Source organism: Chlamydotis macqueenii, chromosome 23, assembly GCF_036417535.1.
Source record: "Chlamydotis macqueenii isolate bChlMac1 chromosome 23, bChlMac1.mat, whole genome shotgun sequence".
Lineage (NCBI taxonomy): Eukaryota > Metazoa > Chordata > Aves > Otidiformes > Otididae > Chlamydotis > Chlamydotis macqueenii.
In genome coordinates this window covers 3,470,358-3,486,539 of record NC_141578.1, presented here as the reverse complement: position 1 = coordinate 3,486,539, position 16,182 = coordinate 3,470,358, and the positions used below count along the sequence as shown (strand labels likewise).

The 16,182-nt window shown below is 60.0% G+C and overlaps 1 protein-coding gene across 9 annotated transcripts in view; it reads left to right on the top strand.

The window, feature by feature from the left end:
• The window catches only part of ATP2B4 (ATPase plasma membrane Ca2+ transporting 4), a 50,689-nt gene that overhangs the window by 21,028 nt on the left and 13,479 nt on the right, over positions 1-16,182 (top strand). For 6 of the 9 annotated variants that reach the window (XM_086765880.1, XM_086765888.1, XM_086765883.1 and 3 more), the window contains exons 3-18: positions 3,875-4,072; positions 4,896-5,153; positions 5,969-6,094; positions 6,233-6,358; positions 8,108-8,143; positions 9,740-9,901; positions 10,026-10,240; positions 10,332-10,574; positions 10,694-10,935; positions 11,255-11,489; positions 12,641-12,820; positions 13,092-13,179; positions 13,322-13,428; positions 14,899-15,090; positions 15,201-15,414; positions 15,868-16,079. In XM_086765880.1, coding sequence (XP_086622006.1) covers positions 3,875-4,072; positions 4,896-5,153; positions 5,969-6,094; positions 6,233-6,358; positions 8,108-8,143; positions 9,740-9,901; positions 10,026-10,240; positions 10,332-10,574; positions 10,694-10,935; positions 11,255-11,489; positions 12,641-12,820; positions 13,092-13,179; positions 13,322-13,428; positions 14,899-15,090; positions 15,201-15,414; positions 15,868-16,079 — 2,834 coding nt within the window. Of the gene's footprint in view, positions 1-658; positions 752-3,874; positions 4,073-4,895; positions 5,154-5,968; positions 6,095-6,232; positions 6,359-8,107; positions 8,144-9,739; positions 9,902-10,025; positions 10,241-10,331; positions 10,575-10,693; positions 10,936-11,254; positions 11,490-12,640; positions 12,821-13,091; positions 13,180-13,321; positions 13,429-14,898; positions 15,091-15,200; positions 15,415-15,867; positions 16,080-16,182 lie in introns of those variants that run through there. The other 3 variants (XM_086765884.1, XM_086765886.1, XM_086765887.1) reach the window with 2 other exon arrangements.

Genomic DNA, 16,182 nt, shown 5'->3' with positions numbered 1-16,182 from the left:
GATGCTGCACATCTCCCCCTGATCTGGAGGGCCGCTCAAGCGGCTGTGGGAGCTTAAAACCTGGTTGGGTGCTTCTGAGCATTGCGGGTTGGAGCAGCGGCAGTGATGCCAGGTTGCTTCTGGGAGGCTTCGGTTGAGGGACGTCACCTCCCCTCCCCGTGGGCTGGGCTGGCCCTTTTGGGGCCCCCCTTATCGGGGAGCAGGAGCTGGGGTGGCTGCGGGTGCCTCTGCACGGTGATGCCTTCTTTCCTTAGCATTAAAAGGGGGTACAGTGGGGAGAGACCCCCTGCTTACAGCACCGAGGGTTTACCTGGGGCTGGCAGGATCCGGCCCCCATGGGATGGGGGACGTGGCTGTGCCTCAGCTCTGAAAACTTTGTGGGTTATTATTAGTGCCGTAAGCTGGGGATTAGCGCGTTTCCCAGCTGTGAGTGGGACCGGGAAGGGGAGACAATATCGGGATGTCATTAGAGAAGGGGGGGGAGTCCCGGTGGAAATACCAAGTCCAGGTCGCAAAACAATGCGCTTGGCCCCGCCAAACTGGGAGCGCACTCCTTTGGAGGTGGGAGGGGAGGGGGGGAAGCGAACCCAAAAGGCTCTGCCGTGGCCTGATGGCCCTTGCTGAGGGTGAGGCGAAGGCAGCCCTTCGATCCTGAGTGCTGCTTCCAGGCCCCTATTCCCGCTCTGTTCCGGTTGGCATTGCTATATCCCGTGTCCCCATCGTATGCCTGCCTCACCCTCTTGCATCGGAGGTAAGCTTGGTTGCCTGTCCCAAACCTCGTCCTGTTGAGCACTGAGAGCAAAGAAATGCGTTATCCTGCAAGTCGGGATTTTTAGGAAGAGCGGAAGCCCGAGGCAGCAGGCGGCACCTCCGTCTGATCCCATCGGAGTTGGGCGTTGGGCTCCTGTTGTGCTGGGACTGCCTCTTTGCGGGCGCCTGCCTGAGAGCCCGACGCAGGGTGTGACACCGCCGCGGTGCCGCGAGGAGGAAAACCCCGGCAGGTCGGGAAGCTGCAAGCTGGGAGTGTGTCCCCTGCATCAGTGCGTCCGTGGGTGAAGCCTGGGAAATGGGGAGTGGGGTCCCCAGGTGGCTGCTCGCTCCGGAGAGTGCGGGGCAACGGGGTTTGCAGGTGGGACGTCCCAGCTGGGGTTTAGTGAAGGATGTGCCATCTGGGGAACACCAGTATGTCTGAGCACACACAGTGTGGGGCTCTTTCCCTCTGAGAAGTCTTTTCCAAGGAGCTGGGGCTGGTTCAGACTTGACCCCAAGACTCAAACGCCTACAAACGCCTTCCGAGCTGGCACTGCCCGGCCAAAGCCCGAGAGATTCGCTGGACGTGTGGGCACCAGACGGGGCACGGCTGCACGTACGGGCGTTGGGTGCGTGTCCCAGCTCCGCGGTGCGATGGGCAGCCGTGTGCGGATGTCTGCGCCTGGCCTGTGCTCCTTATCCCTCCGCTTGTTAGCCCGCTGGGATGGTGTGCGGCTCCTGGCGCGGGTAGGAAGCTTCTGGCCGTGTGCTCTTCCAGAGCTGCCTGGGGAGCCCTCCCAGACCCCCGTAAAATACGGCCCATTGCGTGCGGCATCTGCAGCGGTTTGGTGCCATTCGGGTGCGTGCTGCTGCTCTCTCCATGCTGCAGTGTTGGCTGTCCTTGGTCAAGCCTGGCACTGTCCCCATGGGACAGACGCTGGCCACAGTCCCCCCCAGGGGTGCCTTCACCCCCAGGGGTCCTTTGGGTTGTTTGTCCTCGTAGGGTGGGATCTCTCCGCACTGATGTTTGCTCAGGGAGGGTCTGGCCAGCGTCAGTGTGGGAGTCTGCTGGGATGTGCTGCTCTTGCCCTAAAAGGTGTCAGTGGACCCCAAGCCCTTAAGGCTTCTCCTAAAGGGGCTTGGTGATGGGGACCAGCTTTCCACCTCCTCCATCAACCCTGTTCCCGAGGCGGGTTGGGCAGGGTGGGAAGGAGAGCGGGGCAGTGACGGTGATGGCGAAGCGCCAGCGGCTTCGGTGAGTCACCGATTAGAGCGTCTCCCTTCCCCGTCTCCCCTGGGTGACGAGTGTCAGCAAACACCGCCCTGACTCACCCGCCGGCGGTAGCGGCTCCCAGGGCTGCCACCTCCTTTCTGAGCCAGGGCGAGGAGCCTGGCGTGAGGAGCTGCTCCGAGGGCTCCTCGCGTGAAGGCTTTGCTACCCAAAAGCGGCTTTCCTGGGCTGCAGTGCCTCCTCTCTAATCGGGGACCGGTGGCTGCGTAGGGATTTTGCTCCCCTGCTGTCACTTGTGGCCTCCATCCAAAATTTGGTCCCCCTCAGGCCCTGCAGTGGCCCCGGCCGGGAGGGATTTGCTGGCAGCCCGGACCCGCAGTGCGTACCTGGACTACGTGCGCTGCTGCTCTTTGCAACCCTCCCAGTGTCAGCACAGATGAATTGAGAGCTCCCCTCCTCCCCAGTTGCCCCAGGAGGATGGGGGGCAGCTCTAGGAGCACGTCCATGAGTGGGACGTGGGCTTTGGAGGAGCCACATGTGCAACCTCCTGTGCCCTGTGGCAGCATCCTGCATCCTCGTGCGAGAGCACGCGTGTGTGTGTGCCCGGCACGCCTGCCTGCGGCACACGCCATGCCTCCCCGGCCCTGGCGCCAGCGTGAGTCAGGCCGCGGCGCTTAGCCGTAATTTCCATCCCTCCCACCGGAGACGTTGGACAGGAAACTTTCCTGCATGGGTTGGGCTCAGGGAGGCCACGGAGGCTGGGAGATCCCAGGACCCTGCTGCCCCGTCATAGCTGGGTGGGGACGCCGGGGCTGCTCTCCCTGCAGTCGCAGGAGAAAGGGGGATGCGTTGGGGGGGAATGGGATTCATCCGCCTGCTTCCTCCTGGCTGGGATGCAACGGAGCTGGTGGGGAGGTGTCTCCTGAGTGGGACAGCTTGATCCCCCTGGGAGGGTATGGACGCCAGGCTGCTCCAGGCACTGGGATGTGTCCAGGACCGGGCGTTACAGCCGCCTGCCCGGTGCATCCCGGGAACTGGCAGCAGCCCCAGGGCCATCTTAAGGTGGAGAGCTGGGGGGGCTCGGTGCAGGGCTCGGTTAAGGGGGTGCTGGGCAGGGGACGCTGCTCTTGCCTTACACCCCATTGGCTTTTTAGTGGCTCTGATGCAGCGGGGAGGACTGAGGAGGCAGCGGGGCAAATTGCCATCTCCCATCGCTGGCCCCCATGCCGGGATGGGGGGGCTGTGAGGGCTTCTGTGCTCAGTCCCCTGCCGCAGGGCTCCCATTTTGCTTCCCTCTCTCCAAGGGGGTGCAGCTGTCCTGCTCCTTTCCTCGCTCCCACCACCCCTTTTCAGCAGGATCAGCCCTGTGTCCTCTCCACCAGCTCCCCATGGGACGTGGTCCGGCCGCGTTGCCCCCGTCCCTGCGGCCGTGGCGCGTCTGTGGGGCTCGGCCGAGCTCGGAGACGATCCTGCTGCGCCAAGTCACTCTCTGCGGCGGCTGCTGCTCCGAGCTGGCAGGAGAAGAGGGGATCAGGTGGCTCCGACAGCTCCGAGCGCCGCTCGCGGTGCCAGATTTATGGCTAATTTGATGCAGCATGTAAACAAGCTGGCCAGTGCCAACTGGCATTAACTGGCACTCGGGCGCTTCGCGAGGCTGCGGCACCGGGGAGAGGCGGCTCGGCGTGCTCACCCTCACCCCTGTGCACTCCATCATCCTGCCCCACCGGTGGGATGTCCCCTGCCCCATGGGTGATGGGAGCAGAGCCCTGCCTTGGCTCCCCCCGCCTCCACCTCGTGCCCCCCATGCAGGCAGGGAGTTGCTCCCTGCGGGGGTCCCCCCGATGTTGGTGAGGGGCAGCGGTGGGGTTTGCCTTCATCCCCGTCTCTCCCCAGGCCTGTCCGGGAATCCGACCGACCTGGAAAAGAGGCGGCAGGTCTTCGGTCAGAACTTCATTCCTCCCAAAAAGGCCAAGACGTTCCTGCAGTTAGTGTGGGAGGCGCTCCAGGACGTCACGCTGATCATCTTGGAAATCGCAGCCATAATCTCCCTGGGCCTGTCCTTCTACCACCCTCCGGGCGGTGACAATGAATGTGAGTCCCTGGGGTCCCCTTGGTCCCCTCAGCATGGTGGGGGGACCCATGTGAGCCACTGTGCCCAGCTGTGGGGGAGAAGGGCTCTGGGACAAGTGCTGTCTCTGGAATGTCATCCTGTGGGTCCCTCCACCCTGGGGCAGATGGAGCTGGGAGCAACTTCTGCTCACCCTTTACGTGGTGGCTTCTCCCCATCCTTGGGGTCGTTGGCGTGGTCCCATCCATGTCCAGGGACCTGCACTGATGGACATCTCTGGGTGCAGCTGACATGGCTCAGAGCTGCTCCCCTAAAAGACGCTCAAAGGCCAAGGGATCTGGTGGCTTCCCAAGTCCCGTGAGGCTTCTCTTTTGGTTTGGGCATGGAGGGGCAAGGCTGTCTGTCCCCTGGTACCTCCTCCTGACCGTGACACCCCATGTGTGGCTGAGCGACAGCGTTGGGTGAGTTTCTCCTCCCTGGCCCTGGATGTCTGTATCTGTACCTGGGCTCTGGAGGAGTCGAGCATGGGCAGGGATCTGGAGATGCAAGGAGACGGTGACTCACTCGAGGGTCACGCAGGGGAGGGAGGGCTGGGTGCTGCGACTGGAAATAGAAGCCAGTTGTCCCAGCTCTTTCAGCTCAACCTCTGCCAAAAGTGAAAAGTGAAAAAAAAAGGAGAGGAAAAAAAAAAGCCTCCAGGGAGGTAAAAACCCTCTCCTGAGAGCAGGGGAAGCCCTTGGAGCAGCTCAGGGAGGAGTGACAGTCCTCCAGGCTCTGCTCTGTGCGTGTTGCTCGGAGGAAGGCGAGTTTCTTGTTGTGCAAACGAGTCTTCTCCTCTGACCGCAGTGTGCGGTCAGTCGACGGGCGGCGTGGAGGACGAGGGCGAGTCGCAGGCTGGCTGGATCGAGGGGGCGGCTATCTTGTTTTCGGTGATCATCGTGGTGCTGGTGACCGCCTTCAATGACTGGAGCAAGGAGAAGCAATTCCGGGGCCTCCAGAGCCGCATCGAGCAGGAGCAGAAGTTCACGGTCATCCGCAAAGGGCAGGTGATTCAGATCCCGGTGGCCGAGATCGTGGTGGGAGACATCGCGCAGATCAAGTACGGTGAGTGGAGGTGGCAGTGGCTGGGGTCTGTCCTTCCACCTCGGGAGCCTTGGTGGTTCCTCCTCTCTGCTTTGCCAGCCCTTCTGCCTCGAGGGGAAGCGTGGCTCCCCCAGTTACTCCATTTTGCAGCGTGCTGTGGCCGGGAGCAATGGGAGATCAGGATCTTGCTGCTTGCAAGCTTGGAGCTGGGCTGGCAGAGCTAAGCCAGGCTCTGCACGCAGCTTTGGGTTGCTTTAGTGACCTGCTGGTCTCAAAAATTATTCCTTTTCACAACCATGCCCTTGTTGGTGAACATCTTCTTTACCAAGGAGGAACATCATCTTAGCAAGGAGATGTAGCCCTTGGGCTAAACTAGGTCCTGCTCCTTGTTTACCAGGGGGATGCTCATCCCATGCAGCTCCTGTCAGGAAGGAGATTGGTCCAACATGGTGTTAATTTTCATATTGGGCTTTTTCCTTCCCTCCATGGGTGGATGATGGGATTGTGTAACGTCTGGATGTATCAGGAGGCTTTGGGAAGGACGCGGTGTTGCTTCAGGAAAACCAGATGGAGGAAGCACTGTCTGATTGAGCAAACGTCCTCACAACGAGTGCTTTCACACATCAGTGAAGATTTTTGAGCTATTGGAGATCATCTTATAATACCCATCTGTCTTATGATACCCATCTGTTGCTTCTCCTCTCTCTAGATTTGATCTGAGACTGAATTTTGAGTCCTTTTGGTGACACATGAAGCCTCCTCCTGGGATGGAGCAGGCAGGGGTGAGCTGTGGCTGGCCGGGCTGGGGCTGACTCCCCTCTTTGCTTCTCTCCTAGGTGATCTCTTGCCAGCAGACGGGATCCTGATCCAGGGCAATGACCTGAAAATAGATGAGAGCTCGCTGACCGGGGAGTCAGACCAAGTCAAGAAATCGCTGGACAAAGACCCCATGCTGCTGTCAGGTGAGGATCCCGGTGCTGGGCTGGGTTTGTGCCGTGATGGAGCGGTGGCTGCTCCCGAGTCCTGTGTCCCGGTATTAGGGAGGAGGTGGGAACGACGTGCCAGTGTCCTGTCTCACCGTGGCCTTCCTGCTGTGCCAGGTACCCACGTGATGGAGGGCTCCGGCAGGATGGTGGTGACTGCCGTGGGTATCAACTCCCAGACGGGAATCATCTTCACTCTCTTGGGTGCGGGAGAAGGAGAAGAGGAAAAGAAGGTGAAGAAAGGTAAGGAGATCTACTCAAACTGCTTTTTTCCCTGCTTTTGCCTTTCTCCCTTTCCTGGGAAGCATCCACTGGTGTGCAACAAGCTCCGCCCACATCCATGGGACGCGGTTGTGTGTTAGTGCCCGTGACCCAGGCAGGTATGGTGAGATCTTGAGGCGATGGCGGGGGAAATCCCTCCCTGCTGCCCCTTCGCCTGCAGCTGCCTGAGGAAATCCCCCCTCCCCGTGCACCCAGACCTCCGCTCAGCAGCTCTTTCGGACACGGCTCCAACTCTGCCTTCTCCATCCAGCTGCCGCCTGGGGTTGTGGGGTGGGGGGGTCGAGGCTCAGAGGGAAAAGTGGCCGATAGCCGTGCCCCATGGCGCTGGTTGCCCGCCCTGCGGTGGGAAGGTGAGTCCTGGTTGTCCGCAGGATATTAGGGGCCAGAAGATCTCCGCTGGCACACGCTGAGCTCCCCGGGGAAGGAGGCGAGGCGCAGAGGATGGCAGGAGGGAGAGGAGGGGTTGTGTGCTGCGAGGCGGAGGGCAGGAGAGCAGCCAGGCGGGCTGAGGCGTTCCTGATCGTGCTGGGACTCGAATGCTTTCCTGCCTTGGCTCTCACATCTTGTTACTTATTCCCCTGCTCTGTGCCAGCTCCAATGCCAGCGTCGGTACAAGCCAGGCTTGGGAAGCTCCTGCTCTCCCCAGTGTCCCCGCAGCTCTGTTCAGCAGGTCTGGGCTCACTGGGAGCAGCCACGAGGTGCGAGGAGCTGGCGGAGAGGAGCTGCCGGCTGGCATCACCGGGAGCCCTTCCCGGGAGGCGATGCCAGCCGGGAGCGGGGGGAGGCTTGCCGGGCCTCTCCCGGCAGCCGTTTCGGCGCTGGGTCTCATGTGTGCCGGGTTTCTCCAGCTTCGCTCGCCTGGGGCGGGCAGCTGGCTCGCGTCGCTGGCGTTCGGTGCCTGTGGAGCTCTTGGGGTTTAGCTGCCAGCTTGGAGGTGGGAGTACGGGGTGAGATGTGGGAACGGCGCCGCTGTCGGAGTCGAGAAGCAGCTCACTGGGCACCCAGGTGCTTGGCGTTTTCCCAGCCTTCAAGCTCTGTTGCTCAGCCCCGCAGCAAACCCAGCTCTGTGCCTTCCAGCCTTCAATTTGGGAGCAGAGTAGGGCAGGGGGCTTCACCAGCTTGTCCCCCCACTGTGGTGCTGGGGGATGATGGGGAGGAGGTGCATAAACCCCTTACCACTCAAGGCTTGTGGAGACTGCAGCAGCCCTGTGCTCCCCGTGTCGGGGACCCCCATGTGCCCACCTTGGCCACCACAGACATAGGGGGCAAAGCCCATGGTGGGGGACGAGCCTGTCCCTCCTGGGTGGATCCGCTTGCACCCGACGGCAGCTGGAGGTAGGAAGCACCGGTGCTCGGCATGTGCTGCACAGAGGTCAAGCTCTGCTGTGTGGTTTCTTCTCCCCAAAGGTCTGAGACATCACTGGCACCCTGTGAAGCACTGACAAGGGCTGTGGTGGGTGCTTTGCAGGTGGGGAAGTCTGAAGCCTTGGGAACGGGGTGCCCGGGGGAGCCAGGGAGCTCCGGAGCCTCCCTGGTGCCATGAGGTGTGGATCAAGGCACGCGTGGTGTCCAAAGGGTGACATGTGCATGGATGCTGCTGGAGCGGTGCGCAGCCCCCTCGGAGCAGGGCCGGCCCCGGGCTGTCCCACCAGCCGGACAGTGAACGTGGGTCCATGTGCTCAGCCCTCCACCCTTTTTCTCTTTGAACAGGTAAAAAAACCGGAGCCCCTGAAAATCGCAACAAAGGTAACCAGCCTCTCCATCCTTTGAACCAGCACCACACTAACTACTGAGCATTCCTCCTTCCTTCCTTCCTTCCTTCTTCTCATCAGTCTGTGCTCTTTGCTGCTCCGGCGGGACTCTCGCCTCGTTGTCCTGGGAGAGGGTGCAATGGTCTCACGGCCGGTGGCCCCGGCACGGCATCGTGGTGCCCTCTGGCACCCCATCACGGGGCTGTGCGTAGCTGGGATGGGGCTGGCTGGCTTCCCCCGCTGCCACGTTGCCCCTGCAAGGGGCAAAGCCTTTGAGCTGGGAGGACAGGGCTCTTCCAAAAGCCTGGACCATTGGCAGAGCATCCCTTTCTTGGGGCAAACTTCATGCATGTCGACACGAGCCGCAGCCATGACCTGGTGGCTCTGAAGCCCTTGTGCCCATCAAAAGCTGTCCCTCTGCAGGTTTTGGGTTTGGGCGTGGCTTGGGGAGAGAGATGTGGATCCCCTCCTGCTGTTCCCGGAATGAAATGTCCCACAGGGCCTGGCCAACGCGACAGTTGCACCCTCTCCTCCCATGGCCTCGACTCCGTGAGCGTCTCCTCGCCAGTGTTTCTCACAGTGTTCTTTGCAGGCTGTGGAGGAAGCCCATTTCTGCACCTCTCTCTCCACCTCTCTCTCTCTCTTTCTCTCTCCTCTCAGCAGTTTGAGTTTCCCTCCTTCCCGTCAGACTGTGTCCGGGTGCTTGTTTTGTCCGTGTTGGGTCTGTCGTGACCGTGGAGGTGTCCGATGTGGAGCTGCCCTGAGCTCCGGGGTGTCTCGAGCCATCGAGCAGCTATGGGGCCACTGCGGTTCCTCCGGCCCTGACGGCTGAGGAGAAGCCTCTCAGGGCGGGGTTCCCACCCTCTTCCCATCCCTCTCCAAAACTTCCAGCTGACCTGGGTCACCCCAGTGCAGACCTTCAGCTAGACCAGACCAATTATAGCAACTGAAAGCCTGGTTGTCTCGGGTCCTAAAAATGTGATGGATGGCTCAGGGCCGGGATTCAAGGAGCTGGCTCACTCCTTCTCAATCTCCATCCCAATTTCTAACCGTTCCCCTCCATCTCACCCCCTCAGTCGCTCCCCTGGCAAGTGATTCCTGCTGAGCTGCCCACAGGGCACCGCGGAGGCGGCACTGGGAGGGAGTGGGGATGCTCATGAGGGGCTGGGAGGACTGGAGCCTCTCTGGGGTCAGCCCAAAGTGCTCCCCATCTGCTGCAGGGTGTGAAGCAGCCCATGGGGGAGGCCAGAAGAGACCTGCCTGCACCCCAAAGCAGGGCCAGAGGGTTTCTTGCAGCGCTGCCTGAAAGGTGTGACCAGTGCAGGGGTAACATCGCCAGTGTCAGCTCTGAGGATCCTTTATCCGTGGGGCTGGGGTAGACGGCAGAGAACTGGCCCGTAGCGAGGTGGCAGGGCCCTGGGACACGAGGTTTCCATGTGCTCAGATGCGTGTGTCATCGGGAATGGTTCTTGTTCTGGGTTTTCTCTCTCTCTCTCTCTCTCCCACCACCATCTTTCTCAGTGGTGTCCTACAGGTTTTCCCGGTCTCTCTCCTATTCACACGTGGTGTCTTATTTTGCCCTGGGCTGTAGCTAAAACTCAGGATGGTGTGGCCTTAGAGATCCAGCCCCTGAAGAGCCAGGAAGGGGTGGAAAATGAGGAGAAGGAGAAGAAGAAGGTGAAGGTGCCCAAGAAGGAGAAGTCTGTGCTGCAAGGGAAGCTCACACGCCTGGCAGTCCAGATTGGGAAGGCGGGTGAGTGGCGGTGGTCCGGTGCGAGTTGTCACACCAGAGCTCTTGCTGGAAGTGGCACGGGGAGAAGGGGCTGTCTTCTTCCCCTGCATCCCCTCACCTGCTGCTCTGCCTCTTCCTTCCCCAGGGCTGATCATGTCAGCCATCACGGTCATCATCTTGGTACTGTACTTCGTGATCGACACGTTTGGGGTGCAGGGGCGGCCCTGGCTGGCGGAGTGCACTCCTATTTATATCCAGTACTTCGTCAAGTTTTTCATCATCGGTGTCACCGTGTTGGTGGTGGCTGTGCCTGAAGGGCTCCCGCTGGCGGTCACCATCTCCCTGGCCTACTCTGTGAAGGTGAGACCATGATGCAGTGGGGTCACTGGGGGCATGATGAAGAAATTCAGGCTTTTGGCTCTGACCTTCCTGGTCATGGTGCCTGTTGCAGAAAATGATGAAGGACAACAACCTCGTGAGACACTTGGATGCATGTGAGACCATGGGCAATGCCACCGCTATCTGCTCGGACAAGACCGGCACGCTCACCATGAACCGCATGACTGTGGTGCAGGCCTACGTTGGGGACACCCACTACCGCCAGATCCCCGACCCCGAAGCCATCCTGCCCAAGATCTTAGACCTCATAGTCAATGGTGTTGCCATCAACTCAGCCTACACGTCCAAGATCCTGGTGAGTTGGAGAGCCACAACCTCCTGTCCTCTGTCCTTCCCACCCTTGGCCATCCCTCCAGCTCCCATCCTGCCGTACCCAGGTTTGACATCACTTTTCCTTTCCTTCTTTCTCTCCAGCCACCCGAGAAGGAAGGGGGACTACCCAGGCAAGTGGGGAACAAGACTGAGTGCGCCCTGCTGGGTTTTGTGCTGGACCTGAAGCAGGATTACCAGGCTGTGCGGAACGAGGTGCCGGAGGAGAAGCTCTATAAGGTCTACACCTTCAATTCGGTGCGCAAGTCCATGAGCACAGTGCTGAAGAACGGCAATGGCAGCTTCCGCATGTACAGCAAGGGAGCCTCCGAGATCATCCTCCGCAAGTAACCGTCCTCCCTTGCTACGCTAGTCCTCTCCCTGTCCCGTAGGCTACTGGTGCACCCTGGAGCTGTTTTGGGGGGTTGTGGGGTGAAGGGTGCCCAGCCGCTGTGGAGCGGGGAGGTGACTATCAGGAGATGCTGCCATGCAAAGTGTTGAACTCATTTTGTAGTGGCTTTGGTAAAGCTGTAGGGAGCCGTGGGTGAGGGGGATGCAGCTGTTTTGCAGATGAGGAACCTGGGTGACAGGGGGTGCAGATGGCTGAGCCGGCAGCATGTGTGCCACCGCCGGTCTCCCTCACCCTCCACCCCGGTCCTGCGTTAGGTGCACCAAGATCCTGGACAAGAACGGCGATCCGCGGATATTCAAGGTGAAGGACCGGGATGAGATGGTGAAGAAAGTGATCGAGCCCATGGCCTGCCACGGGCTGCGGACCATCTGCCTGGCCTTCCGCGACTTCCCCGCTGATGCCGAGCCGGACTGGGACAGCGAGAATGAGATCCTGTCTGACCTGACCTGCATCGCTGTGGTTGGGATAGAGGACCCTGTGCGGCCAGAGGTACTGAACCCCAGCTCTGCCCTGGCTGTCCTCCACCCCAGCCCCGTTCCTGGGCCAGGAGCCCCTTTCCCTGCTGCTCAGGACCACAAGCCCCTTGTGAAAGCACAAGGATCTCCTCTGCATCCATCCCTGAAGCGCCCCACGCTACCAGTTCCCTGCTGCCGGCGTTTCTCTCCCATACATGGACAAAATGACCTGGTGGCAGGCTGCTTCCACCCAAACTTTCCCCCCCAGCTGCTACCAGGGCTCTGTGCACGAGCCAGGCTATTTCCACCTGCAGCTGAAAGGTGCATGGAGCCACCACGTAGGGCTGAGAGAGGTGTTGGAGAGGGACAGGGCTGATTTAGCTGGTTCCTCCCTGTCCCCTGGTGCCTCCAACGCGGGGGTGACAGGCAGGCAGCTGGGCTAACGCAATAAGCGCTCTGCTACCTGCCTCTTGATTACATTTTGGAGCTTGCCCCTGCGCTGCTGCCTCGCTTGCATCTTTCCTGATCAGATGTTCAAGTATCTGGGTCTGGGAATTGCATTACAGATGCCCCGTCTGCACCGGCTCTGGAGGCCGTTGATCCAATTTGCTAATTTCTCACTAATATCCTCTTCCCCCACCGCTCCGTAATAGATAAACTCATTAGCGCAGCAACGTGCTGCCGGAGCGGTGCGGGGGTGGATCGGATGAAATGCCCCTGTTGTGATGGATCACTGGGCCGTGCCTGGGCGCCCGGCACCACTGAGGAGGAGGTGGGGAGGTTTCCTTCCCCTTGGGGCAGGGGCTGGAAGATCTCGCGCTGTCTGTGCTGGAGGAGCTGCTCCGGACGTGCACGCGAGTCTGGCTGGAGCCACGGCGAGGGCAGGAGGCTGCGGTGCGGGAGCAGGGGCAGGAGTGCTCTCCGGTCCCTGGTAGCTTGCCCCTGCACCCCAGGGATAAACGGCTGAGCTGGTTCTGCTGGGGGGAGTTTTTGGTGCAGCATCTTGTTCCCAGTATGACCACCAAGCTGAGCTGCAGGTGGGCTGCTGGTCCACGACCCCACCGGGGCCCTTTCGAGATCCTTTTAGGGAGGATGGGAGAGGAGCTGGCTGGCTCCTCCAGTGCCAAATCAAAGTGCTCTGCCCTGTCCTTCCTGTCCCCTCCTAATTCTGTCCCCGTGCCCCAGGTACCAGACGCCATCCTGAAGTGCCAGCGTGCCGGGATCACCGTCCGGATGGTGACTGGGGACAACATCAACACCGCCCGTGCCATCGCCACCAAGTGTGGCATCCTGCTGCCAGGGGAGGACTTCTTGTGCCTGGAGGGGAAGGAGTTCAACCGGCTCATCCGCAACGAGAAGGGAGAGGTGGGAGAGCAGCCCCAGGTCCCACTCTGCGGTGGGCGTGGGTGGCCTCTCCGACAGCCCCAGCAGTGTCAGGCACTGAATCCCACTGGGTTTTCCACCTGTCCTTAGATAAACGCGGCTGTTCCCTCCGGTTTCTGGGATTCTCAGCCAATGCAGCCGCAGGAGTGTCCGAGTGCTTGGATGTCCTGTCCCAGTTGGGGTTTGCTCTCCGGTGGGGCAGGAGGTTTCTAGGGGAATCCCTTCCCTTTCTTACAAGTGCCTTGTCTTGCAGGTAGAACAGGAGCAGCTGGATAAGATCTGGCCCAAGCTGCGCGTGCTGGCCCGCTCCTCCCCGACCGATAAGCACACGCTCGTGAAAGGTGAGTGCCCGTCGGCTCCTCCGGCTGCTGCCTCTGCCCAGAGGGTCCCATCCTGCTCCGCCCGCGTGCCTCTGCAGCCTCATCTGTGCTGGGAGCCTGCCGTTGGGTTTTATTTTCCCTGAGCTGCTTGTCTCCATTTCAGGAATTATCGACAGCACCGTTGGTGACCAGAGGCAGGTGGTGGCCGTGACTGGGGACGGGACCAACGATGGCCCGGCTTTGAAGAAAGCCGACGTTGGGTTTGCCATGGTACGGACGGGCGGTGGGTTTTCCCCGGGGGCGGCCTTTGCTCTCTGGGGTGAGAAGCTCATGGCATGCTTGGTTATTCTCAACACTGAAATTACTTCTGGAGCAGTGAAACTATTTTCCAAGTCTACAGGATGGCTTCTTTAGAGGTTTGATTTAATTCTCATCAACTTTATCAGACTACTAGCAAAAAAAGGACGGGAAGCAATCCTCCGATTGCCTGGAGCAGGGGTGGGCTCCTCTGTCCCACCTGGAGAGACCGTGTCAAGCGGAAGGTGACACGGCACTGGCAGAGCACCCAGAGCAGGGTCCTGCCTGGCCCCGGTCGCTGAGCTGTGGGGTCCAGGAGAGCTGTGGCAGCCCAGTAACTCCGCGTGACTTGGTTTGTCGCTGCAGTTCTTCACCCAGGCTCGTAACGGGCAGCCCAGGCTCCGAGCGCGGTGCTGGCACTGACTCGGGGACTTTATTTACAGTGAAGATCTCTGATCTCCTGGTTTGCTGCTTTTCTTTGCCCTCTCCAAAAGAAGAAGAAAATAAACCTGTCAGTTTTAATGGCTTTCCTGTGAATTGTTTAAGTTTAGGTACATGAGCAGGAGCCAGCTGCTGGGTGGAGCTTTATGAGCCCATGTAGGGAGCTAAATGAGAGATTTTTTTGGGAGCACAGGTTTTTACGAAGGTGTTAAACATCCAAGTGCAATTCTGGAACCTTTAGGACAAACAGCAGAAGGTTATCTGTCTTCTCTTGGGGACTACACAGCGAGGCTTCCTGCTCCCGTGTCCAGCAGACCCTGGCCAGGCACTGGGCTGTGCTGGGGGCCAGGCACTGGGGCTGCGCCGCCCTCGGGTCCCTGCGGAGCAGGGATCAAACGGGATGTGGGGTACCTTCAGCTGGTCTATCCGGCTTGCTCCGAAGCTCATGGTAACAGCCGAGAGGTTCCTGGCTGAGACAGATCTTGCAAATCTCAAGAGTTTCTCCAGGAAAGCGTCAGGGATCCTGCTCGTTACGGGCATCGCTTTGGTGCACTTAATTACTGCAAAGCGAGGGCCTCGGTGTGCCGACGGTGAGAAACGCAGAGACCCCAGCTCCTGCAGAGCAAACTGTGTCCTTCTGAGATGCTGCGGGTGACTTTTGGCAGTCTGTGGGAAGCCCCGCTTGCTGCGGGACTGCCATCCACCTCAGACGGGGCAGAAGGCACCAGGAAGGTGCCGAGGCTTCGGGCTGCTGAGCTCTCTCTCATTTGGGGGTCCCAGCCCTCGCTTGCAGCAGAGATGCTCAGCCAGGGATCCCCGTGTCCCCTGGCATAAGGAGGAAGCCGCAATTAGAAGCCATTTTCCAGCTTTGCTGCGCTATGGCTCCTCTGGCTCCGGCGGATTTTTCTCTTGGGGCTTTCTGGGAAGAAGTGGAGCCAGGCAGACTGTGAGCATGGACCTTGCTCCACAGCTCACCCCATTGCTTTCTCCCTGGTCCTCAAGGGCATCGCTGGCACAGATGTGGCAAAGGAGGCTTCGGACATCATCCTGACGGATGACAACTTCACCAGCATCGTCAAGGCGGTGATGTGGGGACGGAACGTCTACGACAGCATCTCCAAGTTCCTGCAGTTCCAGCTGACTGTTAACATTGTGGCCGTCATCGTGGCCTTCACGGGTGCCTGCATCACACAGGTACGGGGCTGCCAGGCTCGGAAGGGAGGAGAGCAGAGGTTCCTGCAAAATGGGGAGCAAAGAGAGGGTGGTTTTGGTGGCGTGACGTGTTCTCCCCCCTCTCTCTGCAGGACTCACCCCTGAAGGCTGTCCAGATGCTGTGGGTGAACCTCATCATGGACACCTTTGCCTCCTTAGCCCTGGCCACGGAGCCCCCATCCGAGTCCTTGCTGCTGCGCAAGCCATACGGCCGCAACAAGCCGCTCATCTCCCGCACCATGATGAAGAACATCCTGGGGCACGCCGTGTACCAGCTAACTATCATTTTCACGCTGCTTTTTGCGGGTGAGCTGTGAGGCCCCAAAAAACGGTGTGGGGGAAGAGGAAAGGGGCAGAGTCCCAGCACTGCCTCGTGAGCCACCTTTCCTCACCAGTGCTGCTATTCTCAGCTGTCACTCAGTGACCCCATGTTGGCCAGGATGGAGCTCATTTAATAATGGATGGGGTGGAGGGGTGTGAAGGGAGAGGATTTACACTGAGGGTGTGGGTATCCTCAAGACCTCGCTGGGTGCAGAGACAGTTTTAGCCAGGGCAGCAGGTTTTCAACATTTTTAGGGAAATAAGAGTTCAGTGGGGCTAGTGTGCGGGACTGCAGCTGGGGCAAGGGATCTTCAGCAAGTGCCTGGGATCCTAATTCTGCCTCCACCAGTGGACAGAAGAAGTAAGAAGCAGGATCTCATCTTCTTCTCTCTTCCCTGCCCTTCCCCATCCCCTCCCCAAAACCCCTTCTCTGCTTAGGGGAGAAGTTTTTTGACATCGACAGTGGCCGAAACGCCCCGCTCCACTCCCCGCCCACCGAGCACTACACCATCGTCTTCAACACTTTTGTCATGATGCAGTTGTTCAACGAGATCAATGCGCGCAAGATCCACGGGGAGAGGAACGTCTTCGAGTCAATCTACCGCAACCCCATCTTCTGCACAGTGGTGCTGGGGACGTTTGCAGCTCAGGTGAGGCTGCGGGAACAGCGTGCAAAGATGATGGTGGGGCTGGGAGGGGACCGTGATGCAGACAGGACCTGTGCGTGCTGCAGTCGCTGCCCACAGCTCTGTC